This window comes from Geotrypetes seraphini, chromosome 8 (genome assembly GCF_902459505.1).
Source record: "Geotrypetes seraphini chromosome 8, aGeoSer1.1, whole genome shotgun sequence".
NCBI classification, from domain to species: Eukaryota; Metazoa; Chordata; class Amphibia; order Gymnophiona; family Dermophiidae; genus Geotrypetes; species Geotrypetes seraphini.
In genome coordinates, this window is record NC_047091.1 from 146,581,340 (window position 1) to 146,608,755 (window position 27,416).

General features: G+C 43.4%; 1 protein-coding gene across 1 annotated transcript in view; it reads left to right on the plus strand.

Moving 5' to 3' along the window:
- Positions 1-16,048: 16,048 nt before the first annotated feature.
- Positions 16,049-27,416, plus strand: part of TMEM132D (transmembrane protein 132D) — a 610,320-nt gene continuing 598,952 nt past the window's right edge. Inside the window, exon 1 of the mRNA XM_033957235.1 lies at positions 16,049-17,030. Within this exon, the coding sequence (XP_033813126.1) occupies positions 16,952-17,030 (79 nt within the window). The 5' untranslated portion in view covers positions 16,049-16,951. The remainder of the gene's footprint in view (positions 17,031-27,416) is intronic.

Consider the following 27,416-nt stretch of genomic DNA (forward strand, 5'->3'; position numbering starts at 1 on the left):
TGATGTTGTTATCTTTTCCTTCCCCCAAGACCCTACCCACCCCCACCCCCGATAACCTGCACTAGTGTCCTCCCCTCCCATCCTTCCCGATGACCATGTGTGATATTTTTCCCCACCACCATGACTATTGCTGTGCTGCTGTTACCCCCCCCCCACACACACACACAAGTTGACCACAACACCATGACTGGTGCTAGTGTCTTCCCTCTGGATGACCATTGGCATGTTGCTGTCCCCTCCCTCTGCCCTCCACCACCATATCCGATGACCAGCGCTAGTGTACAACTTCATCCCTCTCTTCCCCCCATGATGACCATGGCACTAGTGTCCCTCCTCGTCCCTGATGACCATCGACATGCTGCTGTCCCTCCTTCCAAAACCCCTCCCCCAAGATGACTGATACTGCTTTCATACACTGAGGCACCCCCCCCAAACTGACATTGCACTCACCTATGCTAAACAAGCTGCCAGCAATCGTCCATGTTGGGCCGGTGTAGGGCCTTGAGCTTTTGCGCATGCTTAAGGCCTGCAGGCTCTCGCTGGCTCTGAGATTCTCAGAGAATGAAGGAGTCAGCAGGCCTTGAGAATGCACAGAAACTCAAAGCCCTATACTGGCCTAACACAGAAGATCACTGGCAGCTTGTTCAGCACGAGTAAGTGCGATGTCGGTGGGGGGTCCCGGTGTATGACAGCAGTATCAGTCATCTAGGGGGAAGGGTTGTGGAAGGAGGGACAACAGTGTGTAGGTAAGTGAAATGCATGGGGGGAGGGGGGACAGCAGTGCACCGATTTTCAGAAGGGAGGGAAGAGGGGACAGCAGTATGTCAGTTATTGGAGGGACTTGATTATAAATCAAGACCCCCATTTTTGGGCCTAAAAATCTTGGTTTATATTCAAGTATATATAAATTAATAAATATAGCTGGCCTAAAATGTAAATAATTTTCCAGCAGATGAAATTTAATGTGCATAAATGCAAAGTGATGCACATTGCGAAGAATAATCCAAATAATAGTTATCAGATGCTAGGGACCACTTTAGGGTCAGCACTCATGAAAAAGATCTAGGTGTCATCATAGACAATACCAATGTGCAGCAAAGGCCAAAATACCCAAATAGAATGCTAGATATTATTATGATGCCTCTGGTTTGCGCCATGATGCAACCTCATCTGGATTATTGCATTCAATACTGGTTAACATATCTCAAAAAAGATATAGCAAAATTAGAGAAGGTTCAAAGAAGAGCAACCAAGATTATAAAGGGAATGCAACTCCTCTCATAAGGGAAACGACTAGAGGTTAGGGCTCTTTAGCTTGGAGAAGAGATGGTTGAGGGGAGATATGATTGCAGTTATAAAATCCTGAGTGGTGTAGAATGGGTACAATTGAATCAATATTTTTTTCCATATACGGTTGCTTTGCCATTTTTGGATGATTGATCTTGTTGTTCACAGTTTATTCTACTTTTGTGAAATTTCAATAAAACTATTTGAACTTAAAAAAAAAAAAATTACAAAGTTACAGGGAAATACTTTTAAAACTAATAGGAGGACATATTTTTTCAAAGAATAGTTAAGCTCTGGAACTCGTTGCCAGAGGATGTGGTAACTGTGGCTAACGTAGATGGGTTTAAAAAAAGGCTTGGACAAGTTCCTGGAGGAAAAGTCCACAGTCCGCTATTGGGACAGACATGGGGGAAACCACTGCTTTGCTCTGGCATTGGTAAAATGGAATATTACAATTGCTTGGGTTTCTGCCAGGTGCTTGTGACCTGGATTGGTCTACTGGGCTGGTTGGACCATAGGTCTGACCTAGTATGGTTATTCTTATGTTTATCTAATGTACTAATATTTAAGAATGTGTCAAGTACACATTTGAAATATATTTAATAGATCTATTTTTCTTTATAGAAGAAATGGGTCTTACCCCCTCTTCTAGGAAATTGCGTTAGCGCAGTTTAATAGAAGAGGGGGTTAGTGTCTTAGTCTGGGCGACTGGTGGGAATAATGTGCACATAAGAAACATTCGTGATTTTAATCTGTTCTTGGTTTTATTCCCAAGCCTTCTAAATCAACGTCCCCAAGGTGCCAGATACCTTTGTCCCTAGCCAATATCACAGAGCATTTCAGTGCAGCAAAATAAACAGTAAATCTGAAATGACAAAACCGCCTCCCAAAACAACAAACCCCAAAGACTTTACTCTACATCCTGAAAACTGCTAAGGAATAAATTCAAATGGTAAAGTGGTTGTCAAAGACTTTGCATTTTTGTGCCCCAGAACATGCAAATATGCAGCACTGACATTAGTGACAGAAGAGTCCGCCTCTGTGTGAAATCTCCTCCCCTTTTTTTATGACACTGGCGCAAGCCAAGCTTTATCCACAACAAAGATGATACTTGCAACAGTGACACATTAGAGAAAGACCTCATTGAGTAACACCACCACTAGGGGTCACTAAAACTCCACGAGCATTGCTTGATTCAGGCATGGTAGCAATTTATGGCAACTCACAATGCCAGGACACCTTTAGTCTGGGGTTTTGGGTTTTTTGATGTTATTAAAGACCACAAAAGTCTATATGCAAGATCATACTATGCCTACACTCATATTCTGTATGTGCTACAAAAATGTGTTAGTAATTTAATCTCCGGCTTCTTTTCCAAATCGTAAAATTTGTAGGATATAATCTACTGTTTACTAGGTGTTTCAGTATATCATGTAGTGTACATAAAAAATGATTATTACTATGATTTATTCTCAGTATTTCAGATCTTTTGAGTCACTGAGACAAAAAGAGGTCAGGCAGAAGAAAATACGAGAAGGGTTGCAGCCAAGAGAACCTCCATCTCTGGAAAGATTTCCACTTTACACTCATGAACGGTGCTCTGCAGCCTTCGGTTATATTTGGAACAATGACGGTGTTTAACATGCTTAACGCTATGTGCGAGAGAGAACATTTTGCTAGGAAATTACAGGGACCATGCCAGCTGAAAGCAAAGATGTAGGCTGATGCAGGTACCAGTTGCATTTACAGTACACTCGACTAAGTTCAAAATTATAGCATTCATATATATATTTAAACTGCATTCCACCTTGTTATACACTCCATTAATATTCTTTAAAAATGGCTTTACCTAGCAACCACAACCAAATCCTATCAGTACTGCTTTGTTTCCACTACAATAATGTTAATTAGGGGTTGTGTACAGCAGATATTCTTAATTCTGCCCTGGAAGCACATCTAACTGTTCTGGTTTTCAGGTTATCCACAACCAATATGCATAAGATAGGTTTGCATACACCAAAGAACTAGGCCATAGAAGTCTCACTGTTACATTCTTTACAGACATCCCCCCAAACCAGAGTGGTTAGGTATGCGCAAAACAGGATTTAGGCCCAGGTCAATTAGGCACCTGACTAGGACCCAAACATTTAGGAGAGGACCTCTAAGATATGCTAATTCAGTGGCTCCCAAAACAGCTTTCTGCCTTGGCAAATCGACTACTGGTAGAAAGAGGGGGGGGGGGGGGCAAACGTTCCCTACGGAGGTCTGTCTATTTTTCCCCTTCCTTCTGTATTGTCCCTTCAGTAGGCAGAAAGTGAGCAGCACTCCGTCCTCCTCTGCAGCCAGATCAAGATTAGACCCGGTCAGTCAGATTTTTAAAATTCACTATTGCAATTGGTGGTGGGTGGGGTGCTAACATAAGAACATAAGCAATGCCTCCGCTGGGTCAGACCTGAGGTCCATTGCGCCCAGCAGTCCGCTCACGCGGCGGCCCATCAGGTCCAGGACCTGTGCAGTAAACCTCTATCTATACCCCTCTATCCCCTTTTCCAGCAGGAAATTGTCCAATCCTTTCTTAAACCCCGGTACCGTACTCTGCCCTATCACGTCCTCTGGAAGCGCATTCCAGGTGTCCACCACATGTTGGGTAAAGAAGAACTTCCTAGCATTCGTTTTGAATCTGTCCCCTTTCAACTTTTCCGAATGCCCTCTTGTTCTTTTATTGTTCGAAAGTCTGAAGAATCTGTCTCTCTCTACTCTCTCTATACCCTTCATGATCTTGTAGGTCTCTTTCATATCTCCTCTAAGTCTCCTCTTCTCCAGGGAAAAGAATCCCAGTTTCTCCAATCTCTCAACATGCTTAGGGCCCACAAAAGTTTAATCCCGCCCTCGGGACAAGGTTGAGAGCTGTTGCTAAAGTGGTTTATAGCTCATCTGACTCTGAACAAGTGAAGCAAGTTCCTACATAATTCCATTATCAGAATATACAATACCACCGACATCCTTCCTTCATGTTTTCATTTGTGTTCTTCCCAAGGAAGGATAAGCTTTCATTATTAGTGAGTGGTTTTTTCTTAGCCTCCCTGCGATCCTTACGTATATAATAAGTAGATACAGCTCCTTATCCCTTATCTCATGCAGTTATCAGTTTCATATGAAAAACATTAGATACAGCACAAGCATCTGAAGAGTGGGTGTAATACAGTTTTAAAGGAGGTCTGCCCATTGAACCCCCTTTTACCAAACTGTAGCGTGGTTTTTAGCGCCGGACGCGGCGGTAACAGCTCCGATGCTCATAGAATTCCTATGGGCACTGGAGCTTTTACCACTGTGGCTGGTGCTAAAATCCACGCTTTGGTTTAGTTAAAAAAAAAATAAAAAAAAGGTGTGTATGTGTGTTAGAGAGGTGTGAGATAACAAGAAACACAACACACCATGATCAAGAAAAACAAAAATTAAAAATAAAACCTAGAGTGTTAATGAGTCCAGAAAAGAAGCAATTCCATAGTTTCAACAATCTGTATACTGCCTTGCAACAAACTCGATCAAAGTGGTTTACAAAGCGAAAAGAAAAATTATATATTTTGGAACGTGAAAGAGAGCTACAATTTTCTGATAGAAAAGTGAGAAAAGCAAAGAAAACAGCAGATATCCATAATATAGAGGTAAGCAGCTCCTATCAAAGGACCCCTAGTCCGACCAGAAAATCCCAATGATTAAAAAGGGGGGGGGGGCCTTCAGGGCCCACCTAAATTTCATAATAGAGAATGACACGGTGACAAAATTCATCACTGTTCTCGTCCCCACGGATAACCGCGGGAAACCATCTTCATGTCATTCTTTAAGGAGAGAGGGAAGAATCAGATTATGAATGGCCACAACCACTGACCCGCAAGCTTTGCTTTGAAGAATGCTGGTGTAGAAGGACTGAGGTTGAGATAGACACTACAAAATGACAGTCTCTGGTATCCAGAGCAGATATTGTGATGTCATAATGCCTCATTCTACCAGAGCCTAAGAACCAATCACATCAGTGATGTCACAATGGCTTCATTATCCTTGGCTCACATAAGAATCAGAGTATGAATAGCCACAACCACTGACCTGCAAGCTTTGCTTTGAAGAATGCTAGTGTAGAAGGACCAAGGTTGAAATAGACACTAGAAAATGACATGTGATTATTTCGGGAACGGTGATGAATTTTGTCACCGTGTCATTCTCTATTTCATAATAGGACTGTTCGGCACATAATGCTTGAAGGGAGAGAATTCCACGAGGGAGCAGTAGAAAAGAAATCTGAATGTCTGAATTTAGGGCTCCTTTTACTAAGCTGCGCTAGCGGTTTTAGCGCACGCTGCATTGCCGTGCATGCTAGACACTAATGCCAGCATTGAACTGGCGTTAGTTCTTGGCGCATAGCAATGGATTAGCGCGCGGGGCAATGCAGCGCGTGCTAAAAACCCTAGCGCGCCTTAGTAAAAGGAGCCCTTAGTGGTGGCGGTGGCAGTGACAGGCGGTTCTCAAAAGAGGAGTGCAGGGAGCTAGACAGAATATAGGGGGTCAGCAGAGAAGACAAGTAGCTAGGGGGGTCCCTGAGTGTAGAACCTTACAATACAATGCCATGTTTAATGTGAAAAGAAATCGGAAGCAATAACTATGATGCACCCTGCACTCTTTTGGGGGGGTGGGTAACGCTCTACAGGTCACCTAAAGTTAGGCACTGGCTCACACTAATTCTGTTAGCTTTAATAAAAGGGCCCCTAAATTAATGTAAACATTTCTAAAACAGACAAGTGGCGTTTCTGGAATTCCAAAGGACTGCAAGACCTGAGGCAGCATGGTTTTCCTAGTGGCAGATCTTGTCAGACACATCTGATCGAGGGTTCCTTTTACAAACTTGGGGTAGAGATTCCCCCCCCCCCCCCGTGGCAAATGCACCGAAGCCCATGGGACTTGAATGGGTTCCATGCATTTGCTGCAGAGGAATCGCTACTGCAGCTTTGCAAACGGGGCCCTAATTTCTTTGAATGGACGACCGCAGAGTTGGATCGAGGGAGAGCACTAGATGTGACTTAGGGCTAGATTCACAAAGCAAACCAATTGTGTACCGATCAGTTTGCGACCCCTTTGCGACTCGATTTTACTCCGGGCCGATTCACTTACCTCTCTGCAGATCCGATTCCGATCTGCACATGCAAAGTAGGCAGGGACGCGATTCACAACACAAATTTTGAGAACCGACTGGGCTGGCCGATCAACCGAAGAAGCGACTGCTGGCAACCAGTCGCAAATGTCCTTTCCCACTCTCCAGCTCCATTGCCGCCCTGCTCCCTGCCCTTCTCCTGCCTTTCAGCCCTGACCTTCAGCCTCGCCGCTCCAAACACCCCCCTGCCGCCCAGACTAACCTCTGCTGCCCCAACTCTCCTGCTCTCTGCCTCCTTCTCTGCAGTGCGAGCCTGCATGTTTAAAGCGGGGCTGCACTATATAGTGCTGCAAGTCCCATAATGCACCAGGATGGGGTGGTCAGAAATCCAGGAGCGCCCTAAAATCTGCAGCCCAGAACTAGGTAACTTGGCATCTGAACACAAAGTCATTTTCCCCCTAATTCCTGCCACTCACTTTAGAATTTCTTCCTGCAAGGTATCACCATTTCAGCACAATCCTGAGAATCTATTTATAGCTCAGAAAAGACCCTTAGCCCTGTTTTGCACAGTCACTGTTCTGCCTGGCACTTGAGGTATGTGTAAAGAACACATATACAAAAAATTTTTTTGGTAGTAATATTCAAGGAAGTATTCTCTTACCTCTACATATGATGCCGCAAATTGTGAACGGATTTCTTATGGCTTCATAATAGCATTGATAAGAAAAGATTTCAGGATACAATCAGTGTTATATATATGATTAGATGACAGTGCCAGCATCTATTAGATTTAGAACTATCTAATTTATGTAAACAAACAGGGGTCCAGAAACTTCTATGTAACAAAAAAAAACAACATGTTTGTCTCATAGATGCTGACACTGTACATCTCAACCTCCATAGTTTTTGTTTTTTTATTTAAGAATTCAGATATTAATTTATACCACTGGGCAGTCCTATGAAATCTGTCTGGAAGCAGAGAACGTGAAGGTTATAATGATTTTTTAAATTTTGCCAACCAGGGAACCCTTTCTGAATGGCATGCTTCAACTGCAACCATTTATAAATCTGAGCCTTTGAAATATCAAAAGATTGTTGCAGTCGTGAAAAATCAAGCATTTTCCCATTTGATATAACATCATCTAATGCCTGCCTGCATCCAGTGTTTCCAGGCGATCTTAGACTCGCCAATTTGAATCTTGGAGTTTAGCCATAAGGATTGACACATGGATTTCTCTACTGGAATTTCTGTTAAATTGTTAATAAATTTCAAGGTTTTCCAGGTGTCAAATAAAATACTATTGTTCTTTTTTTTTTTTAATTGTCTTTATTAGCAACTGCAAAGGGACATACAACCAGGATCAAAGTAATAACTAGGTAACTTGATACTCAATACATGAGACAAGCGTAATGGAGACATAAGTTGCCACTCTAAGTACAACCAATCAGGAAGATGTTCCATGAGCTCAGGAAGGACCCAATACATACCCTGACGCAGTATATAGGCCTGATGGTACCTATAAAAGTTTGGGACATTTACCCCACCTGCCGCAATTGGTTTTTGTAAAGATACTAAAGCAATTCTAGCAGTTTTACCTAGCCAAATAAATTTGGTAAGAATGCTATTCAGCTTCTTGTAAAAGGACCCCTGAAAATAAATTGGCAACATACCCATTTGGTAGCAAACCACAGGCAAAATCATCATCTTAACTGTTTAGACTCTCCCCCACCACGACAGATGTAATGGATTCCATTGTTCACACATTTCTGAGACCTTTAGCAATAAGGATTTTTCATTTACTTTCATCGTCTCTTCCAACGTTTTATGAATCCAAATATCTAAGTATTTTACATCCTCTTCCTTCCAAAGAAAAGGGAATGAGTCAAATAATCCTTTTGAACAGTGTACGTTTAGCGGAAGAACCTCCGATCTACTTCAATTTATTTTATATCCAGAAAATTTCCCAAATCGGGCAATCAAATCTAGTAAATGTGGAATGGTAGATTCAGGATTCCTCAAATGAAGCAAAATATCATCTGCATAAGCAGAGACCTTAAATTCCCAACCTGCATAAGGAATACCCTGTATCTCCTCTGCCTGTTGAGTAGCCAATAGCAAGGGTTCCAGAACAATATCAAATAGCAAAGGAGATAATGGACACCCTTGTCTAACTCCCCTCTCCAGACGAAAACGTTCTGAAAAAGTATTATTTATATATAATCTGGCAGAAGGGGAACTATACAAGGTTTGAATCATTTATATAAATCCAGAACCAATACCAAACCAATCCATTGCTTGATACATGAAGGTCCATTCCACACGATCAAAGGCCTTCTCTGCATCCAAGGACACAGAGAAAGCCGGATCTTCAGTGGCTTTCGTCAAATTTAACATATGAAAATCTAGTCTGGTGTTATTTGAAGAATGTCTTTGAGCAACAAACCCCGCCTGGTGCATACCGATGATATAAGGGAGAGCCTTGGCCAAGCGTAAAGCCAATAATTTAGCCAGAAGTTTTCCATCTACATTAATCAAAGAAATGGGCCTGTAATTTGAAACCAACATGGAATCTTTATTTGGCTTTGGTAAAACTATAGTTAAAGATTCTGCCATAGTACCTGTAATACAACCTTTAGTTAGTTGTGCCTGATATAAATTTAATAGATGAAGTAATAGGGTAATTTGGAATGGTTTATAGAACTCTTCAGTGAAACCATCGCCACCTGGAATGGATCCAACTCTAAGGGACATCAATGCTGCCTGAAGTTCTTTTAGTGATATAGGCGCCTCTAGATTACCTTTTAAATGCTCGGGAATTTTTGGTCCCTTAATTAACTTTAAAAACTCTAAACTCTCAAGTTCTTTATTTGAATAAAGCTCAGAAGAATATAAAGCTTTATAAAAATTGAAAAATTGTTTTAAAATGGTTCCAATTTGAGAATGAGTATTACCCTTCTCATCAATTTTTACTTTTCTTGTTTTTTGCTTTGAGGTAATTAGCTAATAATCTTCCCGCTTTATTCGAGTTTCCATAATACAGAGCCTGTTGAGAAAACAAATCCTTCCTAGCCAGTTGAGAGGAAATCTCATTGTATTTATATTTAGCTTTTAAGAGGGCCTGTAAAGTACTTTGTTCCCATTTCAAGGCCAATTTTAACTCCAAATCTTTAATATTTTTTCAAAATGCCTCTGCACCTCTGTTCAAAAAAAACTTTCCCTCCCTACTGAGGACAACACCGAAATCTTTTCTTGCGCCGAGAAGGGCCAGGACCTTGCGCCTCCGCACAAGTACTTTTTCGGCAAGAATGTTAAGTGAATGCACAGAATGCACAGAATGTTAAGTGAGCTGTGCAGTCCCCAAACATCCACCTGAGTCCAGGGCCCACCCCCTCCAAGTCACCAAAAGCAATCCGGCAAAGTTTGCAGTCCTCAATCTCCCCCAACATCAACCGCGTGTCTTTGTCATCACGGCTGCTATGCGCACATGTCACACACAAGTCGGCCCGAAGAAGGGAGAGGCCCAGCACCCAAACCGACACCGACTTACCGCGATCCAACAGCCTCCAATCACAAGGGCATCCCGGAGAGAAGAGCAAAGCACCAATGATTCCCCAAACCACTTGAAGAGCCATATAGGTAAGTGATGTCATCATTAGCGTTCCAAGCCTCACTCTGATGAAGCAACATCCTTTCTTAGAGTGTTCACATCTTCACCGTTAAGAGAATGAAAGAACCCAATTCAGATTTTAACTGACTAAACACTCTGAGGCCAACAAATGTAAAGGAAGAATTAAAAAGTAAATTAAAAGTTAAGAAACATCAACTTGATACAAAATGTATATCTCCATCTTCTTATCAAAAAGGATAATACGTATTGATTTAAAACACATTGCTCCTTATTTTTAGGACATTCCATTTGCTTGTTGACTGATATATTCCTGTAATTTCGATGGGTCCTCATAAAAAACTGTGTTGTTGCAGTGAGTAACCTTCATCACGGAAGGGAAAAATAGACCATACAAAGCCCCCATCTATTTTAGCTGGGGGGAAGTGCCAAAAATTGCTTCCTTTTCCCAGCCGTGGCCTTTGAATAGTCCGTAAAAAAGCTGTCTTTTTTTTTCCAGACTATCCTTTTTTTAAGTTCAAGAAATTTTATTGAAATTTATGAGAACAAAAATCATAAACATAAGATGCATAGCAATGCATGCCAAATATGAAAACAATCTTAATAACAACATAGTGATATAATCAATGCGGTGACGACTCATTCTTAATCTAGAAAGCATCAAATGCAAAGTAAAAGAAAATGAAAACAAGTAAAATAGAAGTGACAACTCAAAAAGGACTAGGGAGGTAACAAACCTATAAAGCAAACATAATAAAAAACATATCGGTATGATCATGTGTAAATACATAATATAATATACAATGAGAATAAGACACAATAAACCAGTGGTCTCAAACTCAAACCCTTTGCAGGGCCACATTTTGAATTTGTAGGTACTTAGAGGGCCGCAAAAAAAAATAGTTAATGTCTTATTAAAGAAATGACAATTTTGCATGAGGTAAAACTCTTTATAGTTTATAAATCTTCCCCCCCCCCCCTGACGGTCTTAGTTTCAACTAATTACCGCAGCCTGCAGCGAGGATCACTGGTGCTGTAGCATTCCTTGCAGGCTGCCATCGGCCTCCGCAGCACGTTCCTTCTGCCGTGGTCCTGCCCCTCCTCTGACATCTGGGGCAGGATTGCGGCAGAGGGAATATGCTGCTGAGCACGACGGCAGCCTGCCAGGATTGCTACAGCACCGGCAATCCTCTCTGCAGGCTGCGGTAATTATCTGAAGGTAAGAGCAAGAGGCCAGGGGGAAACCGGAGGACACTGCAAAGAGTGGGCAGCACTAGTATAGACTGTGGGCCACAAAATAGTACCAGGCGGGCCGCATGTGGCCCCTGGGCCACGAGTTTGAGACCACTGCAATAAACCAATTTAAATCACAAACATAAGCAGATCGACATAGATGTCATTAAGGGGTCCTTTTATCAAGCCGGCTAGCGGGGTTAGCGTATCGGACATTTCATCATGCGCTAACCCCCATGGTCGGCTAAAAAACTAACGCCTGCTCAATGCAGGCATTAGTAGTTAGCGCGGCAGGTGGTTTAACGTACGGTATTACGCACATTAAACCTCCTAGCGCAGCTTGATAAAAGGACCCCTAAGGGAATAACATGTTATAACAGTACTAATTGGCTGATTTCCTGGAGGAACACCAACCTGCTATCCTTTTTTTAAGGGAACGACTCGCATTACATTTAAAGGAATTGTGAATACAAGAGAAACTTGTGCCCAGTTTTCAGATGCCAGAAGATCTACATAGCCTCATTCAGGCAGACATGAAGGACAGCATAAACCAGCACTTGGACATCTTAGTAGTCAAAACATTCAAGCAGGCATTCTCAAAACAGACTTTCTAGACGTCTTTCCGGTCGTTTTGTCTCCAGTGGGTCCAAATCTTAAAGCGGCAAAAGTGAATGGAAATATCAATTCAATAGGCCAAATCGAATCGCTTCAAATTTTTTTTTCCCCTGAATCGGGCAGCACTGGCCTGGAATGGGACTCATGAGGAGGAGGAGGAGGACAGCAGGTAAGAGCAGTCCATTCTAAACTGCTAATACAATGTTACAATTTGTGCTTTCTGGTTGCTGAGTTACTCTAAAAGTACTTTTACCTCCCTTCCCTTCTCTCCCCCACGCTTATGGGACCAGCATCTATCCAACTTCCCTCCCCTTCTCCTCACCCTGCTGGACCTGCCAGACCAGGGGTGGGCAACTCCGGTCCTCGAGGGCCGGAATCCAGTTGGGTTTTCAGGATTTCCCTAATGAATATGCATAATATTTATGAAAAAAGGTTGATTAATAAATTATTAATGGTATGTGCACATATGTATTAGTTCTTCTCTGCTTCTAAATGTATGTTATGTAATGAATATGCATGAGATCTATTTTATGCACTGCTTTCAATGCATATTCACTGGGGAAATCCTGAAAACCCGACTGGATTCAGGCCCTCGAGGACCGGAGTTGCCCACCCCTGTGCTAGATCAGGGGTCTTCAAAGTCCCTCCTTGAGGGCCGCAATCCAGTCGGGTTTTCAGGATTTCCCTAATGAATATGCAATGAAAGCAGTGCATGCACATAGATCTCATGCATATTCATTACATAACATACATTTAGAAGAAGAGAAGAACTAATACATATATGGCAGGGGTCTCAAAGTCCCTCCTTGAGGGCCGTAATCCAGTCGGGTTTTCAGGATTTCCCCAATGAATATGCATGAGATCTATGTGCATGCACTGCTTTCAATGCATATTCATTGGGGAAATCCTAAAAACCCGACTGGATTGCGACCCTCAAGGAGGGATTTTGAAGACCCCTGTGCTAGACTCTCGCCCTACACACAGTTCTGGTGCACCTCCCTCCCTCCACGCAGATCTGGCCTCCTGAAGCAGCAGTGGCAGCCAGTCAGCAGAGGAAGTGCTTTAAACAGACTGCTCGCGGCCAGCCCCAGCAGGGCCTTTCCTCTGCCATGTCGGAAGTGACGCAGTAGAGGAAAGGCCCTGTCTGGGCTGAACATGAGCAGCCTGCTTACAGTGCTGCCTCTGCTGACTGGCTGCCGCTTCAGGGGCTGTATGAAGGGATGGAGGAGGGTTGTCTGGTCAGGACCATTGCCACTGCCGCCTTGTGGGCTGTATGGTTAGGACCGCTGCCGTTGCTGCTTCAGGGGCTGGAAGGAGGGATGGGGGGAGGAGTTGTGGATGCAAAACCCAAGGTGAGAAGAGTTAGGAGTTGAAAGCACTCTCGAAGAGGTGGGCTTTTAACTTGCACTTGAACCCTGCCAGCGACAGAGCAAGCCATAGGGATTTGGGCAGTTTGTTCCAGGCATACGACGCAGCAGGATAGAAGGCAGAGGAGAAGGGCAAAGATAGGAGGGACTTATCGACTGGGGGGGGGGAATAACATAGGGGGAGATAAGTGAAGAGAGATAGTGAGGGACCGCTGAGTGAATACATTTGTAAATCAGTAAGAGGAGTTTGACTTGTATACAGAAATGGATGGGAAGCCAATTACGTGACTTTAGGAAAGGGGTAACATGAGTATAGCGGCTCTCACGGAATATGAGTCATGTAGCTGAATTCTGGACAGATTGAAGGGGAGAAAGTTGACAGAGCAGAAGACCTGAGAGCAGTGAGTTGCAGTAATCTAAGCGCGAGGTGATGAGGGTATGGGGGAGAGAAAGAAGGACATGCTGGATGGAAGGGGACAGAAGGTAGAGTTAGTGAAAGACTGGGGAATATGGTAAGAGGAAGGGAAATGAAAAATGTGGTGTGAGAGACAAGAGACAGAAAGCTATAGGTAGACAGTAAAAAGAGGGAAATTGAGGACTATAGAGTAAGAATGAATGAAGAGAGGGAGAAAAATAAACTGAAGAACACTGAGAGGGGAAAAAAAAACAATGTTAGAGATGGATATAGTAGAGGAAATGAAGAAGACAGGAGGATAGAGAAAAATGTCAAATGAACACAAAACCCTGGTAGGAGAGTTAAGAGAAGACAGAGGAAAGCAGAAAGCAGAGACTGAGACCAACATGATTAAAAAAGTAGAAAAAAAGGCTTGTATTTTTAATTTTGAATAAAGTACAAAACTCACAATTGAAATTTTGATATATTATAGGGAAGAGGGTGGGGCAGTGCAAGAAAGGATGGGGCGCCATGGAGGGCAAGTCGCACGGGGTGCAATTATAGCTTGCTATGGCCCTACTGCATACAGCAGGCAACCGCCTAGGGGTGAGGCAAAGCTAGGGGTGGGCTGGGGCAAAACTGGGAGCATGGCTGGGGAGTGGCCATGTGTCCTCTTTTTATGTCTTCACAAATATGGTAAACCCTACGTCCAACAATTCTCCTCTCTTCTCCAAGCGTCTCCCTCCCCTCCACATAACAGGATTTCTCCCTTTCATCTCTTTCTACTCTTTGTTGCATTTCCCTTCTTCTTCTCCAGCCCATGTCCAACAATTCTTCCTCTCTCCCCATCCCCATGTGCAGCAGCTTTCTATCCTTAAGAACATAAGAATAGCCTTATTGGGTCAGACCAATGGTTCATCAAACCCAGTAGCCCGTTCTCATGGTGGTCAATCCAGGTCACTAGTACCTGGCCAAAACCCTAGGAGTATCAATATTCCAGGGCAATCAGTGGCTTCCCCCCTGTCTTTGTCAATAACAGACTATGGACTTTTCCTCCAGGAACCTTTCTTAAAACCAGCTATGTTACCTGTCTTACCATAACCTCTGGCAATGTGTTCCAGAGCTTAACTATTCTCTGAGTGAAAAAGAATTTCCTCCTATTGGTTTTAAAAATATTTCTTTGTAACTTCATCGAGTGTCCCCTAGTCTTTGTAATTTTTGATGGACTGAAAAATTGATTCACTTGTACTCATTCTACTCCACTCAGGATTTTGTAGACTTCAATCATATCTCCCCTCTTTTCCAAGCTGAAGAGCCCTAACTGTTTTAGTCTTTCCTCCTACAAAAGGAGTTCAAAACCCTTTATCACCTTGGTTGCTCTTCTTTGAACCTTTTCTAGCATCACTATACTGTATCTCTTTTGAGATAAGGAGACCAGAATTGAACGCAATAATCCAGATGAGGTCACACCATGGAGTGATACAGGGGCATTATAACATTTTTAGTCTTGTTAACCATCCCTTTTTTAATAATTCCTAGCATCCCTTTTGCTTTTTTTGGCCGCCACCACACATTGGGCGACCTCCTATCCCCATGTAATAGTTTTCCATCTCTATCCATTCCATCCCCCTGTGCAGCACCTCCGGATCTGATCGACTTCCCTACCCCATCCCACCATGAGATTTTTTGCGGTCTGTTCTGCCAGTGCTTCTCTCTACTGCCATCAGTGACGCGGCAGAGGGAAGGCCCAGGCGGGCCATAAGAAGTCTATTCAGAGCGTTCTCTCATTGTTGGAAGCCTTAACTTCCCGCGAAGTAGGACCCGGCAGAAAGGAAGGCCTGACGCCAGCAGAGCAGTGAGTTCCCGGATCATGATGCCGACCCTGGGAGCACTCCCCTAAGGTCTGGACCTGGAGCGGACCGCCCGCCCGCCTCCTTGGTGCCAACTCAGTAAGCGTAGTACAGCTTTCCAGTTGAACAATTTTCCTCCACATTTTTCTTTGATATTCAAAGGAACAGGAAACTGGAATTTAGTACCAATTCTGGATGATGCACACCTAAAAAAAGGAGAGTACTTTAAAAATACATACACAGGCATGTGATAAGTTTCCAATATCAGGTGCCCCTTCCCAAGCAAGTTTGTCTCATGATGAAATGAGTCAGAATGTTACAGACTGGAATATACAATGCCAAACAGTATATTTTAGTATATGTGCTGCCGAAGCGAGCACAAAATGCAAATGATACAAAGAAACACAGAAGCACACGTGAAAACCTCAACGCCCTCTCTTCTAGCCACTCTACGACGTCACGGCATAATTATCGCCGAGGCAGCCAATAAAAATCGCAGAGTTTCCAAAACTCCGACCAATGTGAATCCAGCGGCGAGCACAGCTAAAGTCGAGCTGGGCGACGATTGGCTCGGCCGTTTCTGAGAGCTCCTCCCACGCCTCCAGCCGCTCTGCCAAGGCAGCCCGGGTACCTGGCTCGAGCTGGGCAGCTGCTGTGTAAGTCTCGTGCGCAGCAAACTTTAGGGAGCAGGCTGGGTCATTCTTGCGGGCGAAATCTTCCTTGCAAAGCACGGGAAGTAATAATCGTTTGAAAAAGGGGCGTGGGCCCGTCTGCCCCCAACTGAGCATCGCTCCCTCCGAGCAGCGCTGAATGCACTAACGCGGGCGATGCCTCCCAGGGATGCAGCGTCGCGCTATTTGTCGCCAAGTGAAGGCAAACTTGTGCAGCACGGTCGGAGTCAGCATCCTTCCTGACTTTTGGGGGGGTTTGAAAATTGCAGCGGGCTACAAGGAAACTTTATAACAACAACATCCGATGCCAGTTTCTTACCCAATGTCTGCACTAATAAAACCAGCTTGAGCTTTACTTTAAGGAGAGGTCGCAGGACTCTTTTTGTATCAGCTGTGATTTGTGTCAGTATAAACCCCTACTTTTTCTAGTAACTTTTGTGCTTCCGCCTCGTGTGTCATTTCTTTATTATTTGACTGGGACATCGATTGCTTCAGACCTCCGTACGGAAGACGTAAAAACCGCGGGTTCATATGCAAATGGTGGGAGATCTAGAAAGAAACGAAGAATATCCCTTCGCAAGGAAATGTTGCTTTCGGAAAACGTGCTAATTATTATTTATTTTTTTTGTTTGTTTACAGTATCGATTTGACTTATCGTGATTTTTTTTCCCCCAACTAGCGCGCCCAAGGCTTGGTAATGAATACAAGTATATAATTTTTGTAACATAAAGAGCCTTACCAAGAAACGCATCACCCGCGTCGAGAATGTGCACGTTTGGCTGCCGGACTATGCTGCAGCTTTGCTCGCGCCTGATCTTCAGCCTTGCAGCGGTTTTGCCCAAAGGTAAGAACTCGGTGCGAAGTAGAAGGGAACTTTGGGATTGTGGCCAGTCATAGCCCCCCCTCCTCCCCCCATGCTTCCACCACCTGTGCACCGGAGCCCTAGACAGACACCTGCTTTTCCATTTAAGGGCAACAAAACAACGCGCCTGCGATCCACGGGCATTTCCATAGTTTTATGGCCGGCTAGTAAGTGAAAACGCTCCAGTTTTGACCCCTGACCCTTAAAAGCCGGGTATACTAACGCGATTTCCCGTAGCGTCTGGGCTGAGTGCATCTGGCCTTTGATTAAGTTCTCCGTTTCCTTTTTTTTTTTTCCTTCTTCTTTTTGGGCTGCTGAAGCCCAATTTCTTTCTTTCTTTCTCTCTTTATTTCCTATAATAATTCAGGGCTTCCCCGTATCCTTCTAAAACTCTGTCCACGATTGGATAATGGCTAGATTCTATGGCAATAAGAATTCGAATCTTAGGCGAAATCTAAGACTAGCCTCTTGCGTGAGTTATTTTTCCATTTTGGCTTCTTCAGGATGATCTTCGATCATCGTTTTTAATGAGCATGCTTAAATTAGGCAGTGCTTTCCTGTAAGATCTCAGCTCTGCTCGTGCAAATGACCCCTAATGCAGCACTGAGATGTGACAGAGAGAAATGAGATGACAAAAAAAGACCTTTTTAAGATTTAGCTGCAGGAATTTTTTTTTTTCCCCCTTCCGGAGAAAGGAATGCGTTGTGCATGTGTTAATAACAAAATGAAGTGAGATAAACGGAATAGTGGTGACAATAGGGCCACTTATGGTTAACAGAGAACATGATGCTTAAGATTATCTTGGTATCTGGTTGTTAAGAAGGCTTTCTCTTATGCAGTATGCTGGAGCTGTATTTTTTTAAACTGGTATCTCAGTGGTCTCAGTTCAGAAAATTGGGGGAGGGGTGGAGAAATAATGAAATCATGCATGAAGTAAATTTCCATGAGACAGAGCCAAATATTTTTCTCTCTCTTTCCTCACCCCCAGACGGGGGGGGGGGGGGGGGAAGCTGATACTGTATTTGACTCAAAGTGTTTTGTGGGGGTGATCCCACTGAGTTTACTGGGAAAATAATATAGACTGGGGCTATTTACATTCTGGATTTAAAAAGCATTATTGGAAAATAGAAATACTCTGTGCTTTGTAAACATTCGGAATAATTCAGATTTTCTTTCTTTTTTTTTTTTTTTTTAAAGAAGGGTTTCTGGAATAGCAAGATAACAGTTGTTTTGCAAACTTGTATTGTGTCACGGCTGAGTTCACTAATACAGTCTGAATCATATTTTTAATGGAATCAAACAAGTCCGGATTTCAAGTTCAGAAGTTTTTCTGGATCTGCTCACCATGTTTTGCAGTGCACATCTGCAGGAAAATAGCCAAGCAAGGGTTCAGAGATTTGGTGTGTGTGTGCAGATCAGTTTTGTGCATGAGACATGCAAAATAGCACAACGGTATCCAAAGATTAAGGGGAAGAAAAACCTACAAGATGTGCATGGGTTTCAGAAAGCAAAGGGGAGCAAGAGGAATGCAAGTAATCATTCAACTTCCTAATCATTACAGGAGCGCAAAACCCTTAGGAGATGCTTTTTGGTTATTAGTGGAAGTGCTCTGTCTGGGGAATATGATGTGATGTGTCGCTGTTTAATAAGTAGCCCAGAACACTGAGTAATGTGCTGGGTAGGAATGGATTCTTTTGCTTAATTACTTTACCTTTTGAGGTTAAGTGCTCTGGAAACAATTGATTCTTCACTGTATATAAGATACCAGGAAATCTTTGCAAGCTCAGCATTAAAATACTTGTGTGAAAGGTATTTAGCTTTTTTATTATGTGTGTGGGGGGGATTAATTGATAGTAACATAGTAGGGAAATAAATACATGGAGTAGGATTTTTAACCTGTAGCTGATTGGGAAGACAGCTAAGATGAAGGTCATACACTTGGGGGTTCAGTGTTTTCAGTAGCTTTGTATTAAAGACCAGAAGGCAGACATAAAGAGACAGCTAGTCAGTAAACTGACACATCAAGGCAAAGGTGTACAGATATTTGTGCTCAGCTGAAGCGAGCTGCCAAACTAATGGGCACTTTTACTAAAGGGCATTAGAATCTGGGCGTAGCACATCTTAACATGAGACTCTCGTCTGCTAAGCCAAGGTTCAACACAGCACAATTTAAGGCATTTTTTGGGGGATCATGTGCTAAAGTTTGCACCAGTTCATGTAAAAATGTGGGGGCACCTAGGAGGTGCTAAGACCCGGATTCTATAAATGGTGCTATTGTCAGTGACTGTCTTAAAAGCAGCCGATGATCGTGTGCCAATCACACGATGGCGCCATTTAGACATTCACGCCTCCAGCAAAGATAGGTGCCAGAAATGTAGGCCGGGATTTTCAAGCCGTACATTTCTGGTGCCTACTTTTGATGTGAATCGCGCCTCCGAAGGTTCCTACTGGTGCCTAATGCCACTTCTGGTGTTGGGCACTGGTAGGCACCTCTGGAGGTGTTACTCTGACGCTGTTTGTTTAGGCATAGGTCGGCACTTTGAATTTTTATTTAAATACCATTTAAAACGGAGTTTCCCACTTAAGCGCCGGCAGGTAGCCATTTATAGAATTTCCCCCTGAGTGTATAGCCCTCAATAGAGATTGCCCCAGCCTTGTTGGTTGGGCCGAGAACCTTTCAGCAGTCCCTTTTATAGGCTACCGAACATGATGGGGATGATAGGTGGTGTATTGCTGACAATATTTAACTTACCAGAATGCTAGGGTAAGTCCACAGTTGTGCGTGGCGGCGGGAGAGAGTGGGCATCTCTCCCGCTGCCGGGAATGGTGTTGCTTGGTGGCGGGAGAGAGTGGGCATCTCTCTTGCTGCCTAAGGGGTGTTGGGGGACGGTGTTGCTTGGTGGCGGAAGAGAGTGGGCATCTCTGCCGCTGCCGGGAAGGGTGTTGCTTGGCAGTGGGAGAGAGTGGGCATCTCTCCCGCTGCCAGGAAGGGTGTTGCTTGACGGTGGGAGAGAGTGGCATCTCTCCCGCTGCTGGAGGTTGTTGCTTGGCGGTGGGAGAGAGTGGGCATCTCTCCCGCTGCCGGGAAGGGTGTTGCTTGGCGGTGGGAGAGAGTGGGCATCTCTCCCGCTGCTGGGGTTTGTTGCTTGGCGGTGGGAGAGAGTGGGCATCTCTCCCGCTGCCGGGAAGGGTGTTGCTTGGTGGCGGGAGAGAATGGGCATCTCTCCCGCTGCCGGGAAGGGTGTTGCTTGGTGGCGGGAGAGAGTGGGCATCTCTCTTGCTGCCTAAGAGGTGTTGGGGGGCGGTGTTGCTTGGTGGCAGAAGAGAGTGGGCATCTCTGCCGCTGCCGGGAAGGGTGTTGCTCGGTAGCAGGCGAGAGTGGGTATCTCTCCTGCTGCCGAGGGGGTGTTGGGGGTTATGTTGCTTGGCGGCTAGAGGGGGAGATGCAACGTCAGCTTTTAACAAGCGCGCATAAGACACAGCTATAATACACGCACTCAAGAAGCGTGCTTTTACCACTCCCCCTAAAAGCTAAATATTTATGTTATATTACAGTCTAAACCTAGCTGAATTAGTATTACTCTATAACAGCCTGCAGTGGGTTTGATGGGAACTGGTGATGATATTCATACCCCAGTAAAAGCACCTGAAGGTTGTGGGTGTTTAAAGTTCACTATCTCACTCATAAGTAACTACTAATTAGTACCAATCAGCGCCAATTAACACCAATTAGTAGTTAACGGCAATTAGCAGCTACCTACTACATGAAGTGTGGATGCAGCTGACACTAGTTTATAACTTGTGCGTAGAACTTTAGAGAGTCTATAGGCTAGATTCACTAAAGTCAGGTTTAGCGACGATCGCTGCTAACCAACCCGATTCACTAAAAGGGCTGCCAGGTGATGATGGTCTGGAGACTGAATTTTAAAGGTGTGATTAATATTTTTATGGGGGGGGGGGTCGGTGATCACTGGGGTAGTGTGTGTGGGATCTGTTTTATGTGTTTGCAGTGCTTATCGATGGTGGGCTGTATAACTTTCGCTTATACATGCTGTATGACTAAGTCTAAGCTGGCCCATGTCCCGCCCAACTCCCGCCCTCGACACTCCACCTGAAACGCCCCGTTTAGCTTTGATCATTCAGCGGCACTATGAAGGCCTAGGTCATTTAGATATACGTCCAAAACCCGTTTTTATTATCGGCACTTGGACGTATTTGGGAAATGTTCGTCCAAGTGCAGACTTAGGCTGGTTTTTGGACGTTTTTCCTCTTTCGATTATGAGCCCTATAGTGTTTATGTAACTTGACCAAGCTTACAATCTGGCCCAGCAACTCTATCATGGCTGCAGAAAGAAAAATCAGATTAACTTTTGAATTCTCTCTATTCTCAAATAACAATGAACACAATTAAGATGATTTTATTAAAATCCAAATCCATACCGTCTTTTGATCACTGTGCCCACTGGCACTGTGAAGCTTTAAGCGCTCGACAGCTCCTCCTGTTCAGGATGGGAACTATTACTCCACTGTCTCTCTCTTGAAACATCTCTTATTTCAGTAGAATTAAAGAGGAGAGTAGAAATCTTTTTTTCAGTAGCCTTTCAAAGGTTTAGCATGAATAAACAATAATAAAACTATTGCAAGTCCATCACATTAAGCAACACAGGACATGCTGGACAGTTAGTTACTTTTAGACAATTGTGCTTTTTCAACGGCAACATACTAGAGTTGTACATGGGGCCATAATCTGACCTCCTTCCCCACCTATCCCCAGTCAATTCTTTTTCCATCCCTGTACCTATGAGCGTCGGGAGCAGCACAGGCCATTCAGTGCGGCTCTCTGCGCTAGAAATTGCTATTGCAGTTTTGTAAAAGAGAGAGGGGGAGGGTAAGTCGAGTGATTTTCCACTTCTTTCATTCTGTCGGAAAAATACGGAATGAAAAAAGTGGAAAATCGCTGGATTAACTGTATAGCCCTCCATGGAGACGGCCCCCAACTTTGTTGGTCGGGCTGAAAACTTTTCAGTGGCCCCTTGTATGGTTGACATAGCGGCGGATTCACAGGCAGCATTTCAAAATGAGTGCTCTGGGCCTACTTGGAGTGGTGGGCGAGGCTCTTGGCCACCTTGGTGGGCAGACTGGCTGGACCGTGGGGGATCTTTTACTGGGTTCCTATGTATTCTATAACGGCAGCTGCCATTATAGAAATCGCCCTTAACATCCATCATCCTGACACCTTACTTTAGGTAACCTACAGCAAATTTATTTATTTACCACTTATATCCTAAGGGGTTAACATTCAGGTACTTTATCATATTTCCCTATCTGTCCGTGCAGGCTCAAACTCTATCTAGTGTACCTGGGGCAATGGGGGGATTAAGTGACTTGTCCAGGGTCACAAGGAGCAGCGTGGGATTTGAACCCACAACCTCAGGGTGCTGAGGCTTTAGCTCTAACCAGTGCGCCACACACTCCCAGAGTGGGCAATTCCATAAAAAGATACCTAATTTAGGTGTCTAGAGGGTGCTTATCTGGAGCTTATTCTCTGAAGGAAAGTATGCGCCTACTTTTCTTTATAGAATACTAGAATAAACGGGTCCGATACACATAAATATTTAGGTGCGAGCACTTCAACTTGTCATAGAGATTCGGTGTATGTGCACATCAGTCTTCTGGATGAGATGTAAGATAGCAGAAAGATATTCAAAGATTAAGGGGAAGAAAAACCTGCAAGATGTGCATGGATTTCAGAAAGCAAAGGTGGGGAAGAATGCAAGTAATCATCCAACTTCCTAATTATCGTGGTACAAGACCCAAAACTCTCAGGGGACGCCTTTTGGTTATTAGTGGAAGTGCTCTGTCTGGGGAATATGATGTGATGTCACAGTTTAATAAGTAACCCAGAACACTGAGTGATGTGTTGGGTGATGAATGGATTCTCTTGCTTAATTATTCTTCCTTGTACCTTTGTGGCTAAGTGCCCTGGAAACAATTGATTCTTCATTGTACTTCAGATATCATGAAGAGTGAATGTAAGACCAGTCTAACCTGCCCATCTGTACACCCAGTGGCGTAGCGAGGGTGAGAGGCACCTGAGGTGATGGTGCTCCTTCCCTGCCCCCTCCTGCCGTGCACGCTGCTTCCCTTTTCCCCGTACCTCTATAACGTTCCTGGAACGCGCAGCAACACCCAACCTGCTGGGCATGGGTCCAGGAAGTGATGTCAGAGGAAGAGCCAACGCTGGTGGGACAGCAAGTTGGGGGGTTTCTGCTCGCGTTAGGAACATTATAGAGGTACGTGGAAAGGGAAGCGTGACAATGAAGGGGGGGGGCAGGAAGAAACAGGAGGGGCAGAGAGGAGGATGGTTTGCCTGCACCCTCACCAAGGGCACCTTGGGCAGACTCCCCCCCCCCCTTTCTAAGCCACTGTGTACACCCACCTGCAAAATTCAGCAGTATGGCTGATTTTTGGTTTGAATAAATGGGAGCATATTAGTCCCTGTTACCAAAAATTACACTGGTTGCTGATGGAGGTAAGAGTCCTGTTCAAATTTGCCTGTATTTGTTTTAAATCAATATTTGGTATGTCTCCAGTCTGCCTGGTTTCCCATTTTCTCCTGGATTGTTCCAACAAGTCCACACGTAGTGTTGATTTATTTGCATATCCAACAGTAAAATCCTGTCAGTTTAAGAGATTTCTTGACAGAACTCTTGCCTTTTAGGCAGGCAAAATGAATGATTGGCTTGGTAAAATTATTCCATGTGTTTCATCTGACCACTCCTTCAGAAAATTAGAAAAGACGCAGTTATTTGATAGATTTATAACCTAAGGGCTCCTTTTACTAAGCTGAGTTAGGGCTTTAACGCGCGAAATAGTGCGTGCTACTATGCCGTGCGCACTAGACGCTAACACCAGCATTGAGTTGGTGTTAGTGCTCTGATGACTGTCTCAAAGGCTTCTCTGCCCCCTCTAGAGTCAGCTGCCGTGCTCTGGTGGTCAGGAAAGAGAACACTCTGGGCCGTTCCCTCCTCCATCTTCCCCTCTAGCGCCCCAGGGCGACTCGGAGGACTCCGCTCCTCCGGAGATAGATAGAGTAGTTCCCTCGATAGAGAGGACCAACGCTTCAGCCTGCGCGCTTCCCACAGCCGAGGAGTTCTCCGGTTCTCTCGTTCGAGCTCCACGCTCGAGAAAGACATCCATCGGGCCCACTGGTGCATTAGGTTCCTCCGGGAACACCCGGATCTTGGATTTCCTCTTAACCATCGGGAAACGGTAAGGAAAAATTTCCCTCCAGCAACTCTGTGGCGTCTCGGCACAAGCTACCAGCCGCCATTTTAGTTGAGCTCCGCCCCCCCCCCCTCGAGCTCCGCTTATGTATTTCTTATGATTTGTACATGTCGCTGACTGTTCAGTTTCTCTTGCTGTAAACCGCCTTGAACTATTATGGTGTGGCGTAATATAAGAATAAAGTTATTATGATTATTATATTTAGGAACCTGGTTTTAGACTAGTGTGTAGCTGGAATATTAACATTTATACATATAGGGGGAAATTCCTAAAACTGGTGTCTTTTTTTTTTTTTTTTTAAGTTCAGTAAAGTTTTATTAAAATTTGGTACAAACATTAGATTACATTAGGCATCTTAATGAAAAGATACAAATCAGTTTATAGAATAGAAATACCGTATAATGCCGCTGTTACCCTTGTACTTTTGTTAGCAGTAATAACTTGATTCATACCCCTATTTGACATATAGATGTTACCTGCTCATTTTTGGTTTATACTATAAAACTGGTGTCTTAACTTAGTTACTGGTAGACAACCTACCGGCACCTAAGTTATTTGAAAAATGCCATTAGAAGTGGCAAAAAAACCCAGCAAAATTAATGCGCCTACTGGTGCCTAATTAAAAGGCACTAGAATCACGCCTATGTAGGTGTTTTATGGCGCCTAACACCACCATGGACATGGCTGACGCTAGAAGTGGCATTACGTGCTATAAAATGTCTATATAAGCACAAATCACGGCCCTAGATAGGCGGCGTAAACGTAGGCCTGGAAAACCCTGGCCTACGTTTCTGTCACCTATCCAAACCAGAGGTGCGATTCTGTATACGACCACATGATTGGTGGCTGCTTTTTAGGCAGGCGCCGACAGCGCCATATTCAGAATCCAGGCCATACTGTATATGCAGATATGCCAGTGTTCAGGTCATTCAAGGGCAAATGTCCTTTTAAGGATTCTAAACATTTTTTATCTTTTATAAGTCCACTCGTATTGGGCTTACTTGTTTTTAATCCCGCTCTTTTGTTTATACCTTTATATCTTACTTTTCTTTAATCATTGTAGTTCTCCCCTTTTTTTCCACTCGTACCCGTTTGTCTAATTGTGCATGTCATTGTTTTGTCTAATCTTGTGTGTTTATTTTGTTAAAGTAATTTTACCCTATTTTAAAATGTATAGCCACCTTGAAATAAACTTGAAACTTGAACTTGTCATTTATTTGCATTCCCAGCACCTAAATCTTGATGTCTTTCTTATAGAATTACCCCTAGAATGGGACTGCTCATCAACGTAGACAGCAAAGCAGTGAGACACAGAGAAAAAAAGAAGGGCATTTATGTGATGGAGAGGAGAGTAAAAAACAGAAAGACCAGTGCCCCTCAATTAGATTGCTTCATTTCTAAACCTGTTCCATTTAAAAGGACCTGATGTTCATTTCCTTTCTTATGTGAGGATTAACGACCTAGAGTGAAGTAACTCAGCTGGCTTAATAATCCTTGACTAACACAGTTGTCTCAGTCTGAATGATGAAAGTGCTGGGAGACGGCTAACTCATTCTGAGATCAGTTTTGGATTTACTAAATACTGCCTTTAGATGTTTTTCCTCCTCTTAGTATACTTTTTAAATGTTGAAAAAAAACACATTGAAATAAAGATTTTTCAGCAAAGAACCTTTTTTTTCTTCCACCTTCTCCATGCCCTCCCCCCAAATAAATTTTTGATGGTGCAGTACAAGAAGCCATAGACCTGACACCTAAGTATTTTTCCCATAGACATAATAGGAAAAGCACTTTTAGTACTTCTGGTTCAATATGATTCTACTTTCATTAAGTTTGTTTTGTCTTTCATACTGAGTATATTACTGTGTCCATGAGCAGTATGAATAGTGATTATTACCAAATCCAGTTTCCTTTAATGTACAGATCTTGCCTATCTCAGGGGAGAGGGGAAAAACATTTTATAGTGGAACTTAGCAAGTAAAATGGACTTTTGGTTTAACATTGCCTCAATATGAATGGGACTGTTGGGCAGACTGGATGGACCACTCGGGTCTCTTTATCTGCCGTCATTTACATTATATTACATTAGTGATTTCTATTCTGCCAATACCTTGCGGTTCAAGGCGGATTACATAAAAGTTTTCAGAGATTACATAAAAGGTTTACATAAAAATTTACAGGAAATAGCATAAGAGATGTCTCAACCTCTAGCATTTCTGCCAGTGACATAAGATGGAGAAACCTCTTCAAGATATCAAGCTTGCAGGTTAAGGGTCTCCAACCTTTTTCATGCAAAGGGCCGAAAAGTGTATGCGAGAATGCTCTGTGGGCCACCAAAAGATTTTAGACTTGTACATGTAAATTTAAATATAAATTTGTTTCTACATAGATTAATAACTGTGTCTTATTTAGTTAGTTTAATATTCAGCACTTAACTGTATAAGCAACACTGCATTAAGATAGGATGGAGATTTATGTGGTCTAGTTCAATAAATTTTATTAAACAATAAATGATGAATAGCAACAAATGATGAACAAAACCGATTACAATAGCAATTCACAAAACAATATCGTTTACAAAAATCAATATACTTATAGTGTTGGCTCTAAACACAAGAAACTAACAGCATGGATGTATATTACCATTTAGAGAAAAATATTATTCATTTTAGATGTGATATGTCACTATGGGCTCTTTTTACGAAGCGGTTTTAGCGCGCGCTAGACGCTAACGCCTCCATAGAGCTGGCGTTAGTATTTTCCATGTAACGCGGGGTTAGCGCGTGGGGCATTGTAGCACGCACTAAAAAGCGCTAGCGCACTTTCGTAAAATGAGCCCTATATTTTATGAGAGGATTCCAAACTTTTTTTAAAATACGCAAGCATCACTTTTTTATGTGGTCTGATTTGATGGCTGACGCATTTAGGAGAAAATTTTAGAAACTGCGCCTATATTTAGGCGCCAATCGGTGTTCTACCAGCGCCTATGTTAAGTAACAAACGCCATTTAAAAGCGCCTACCGCCATTTAATAGCGCCTACCGGTTCCTATATAATACACACCGGATTCGTGCCTACATAGGTG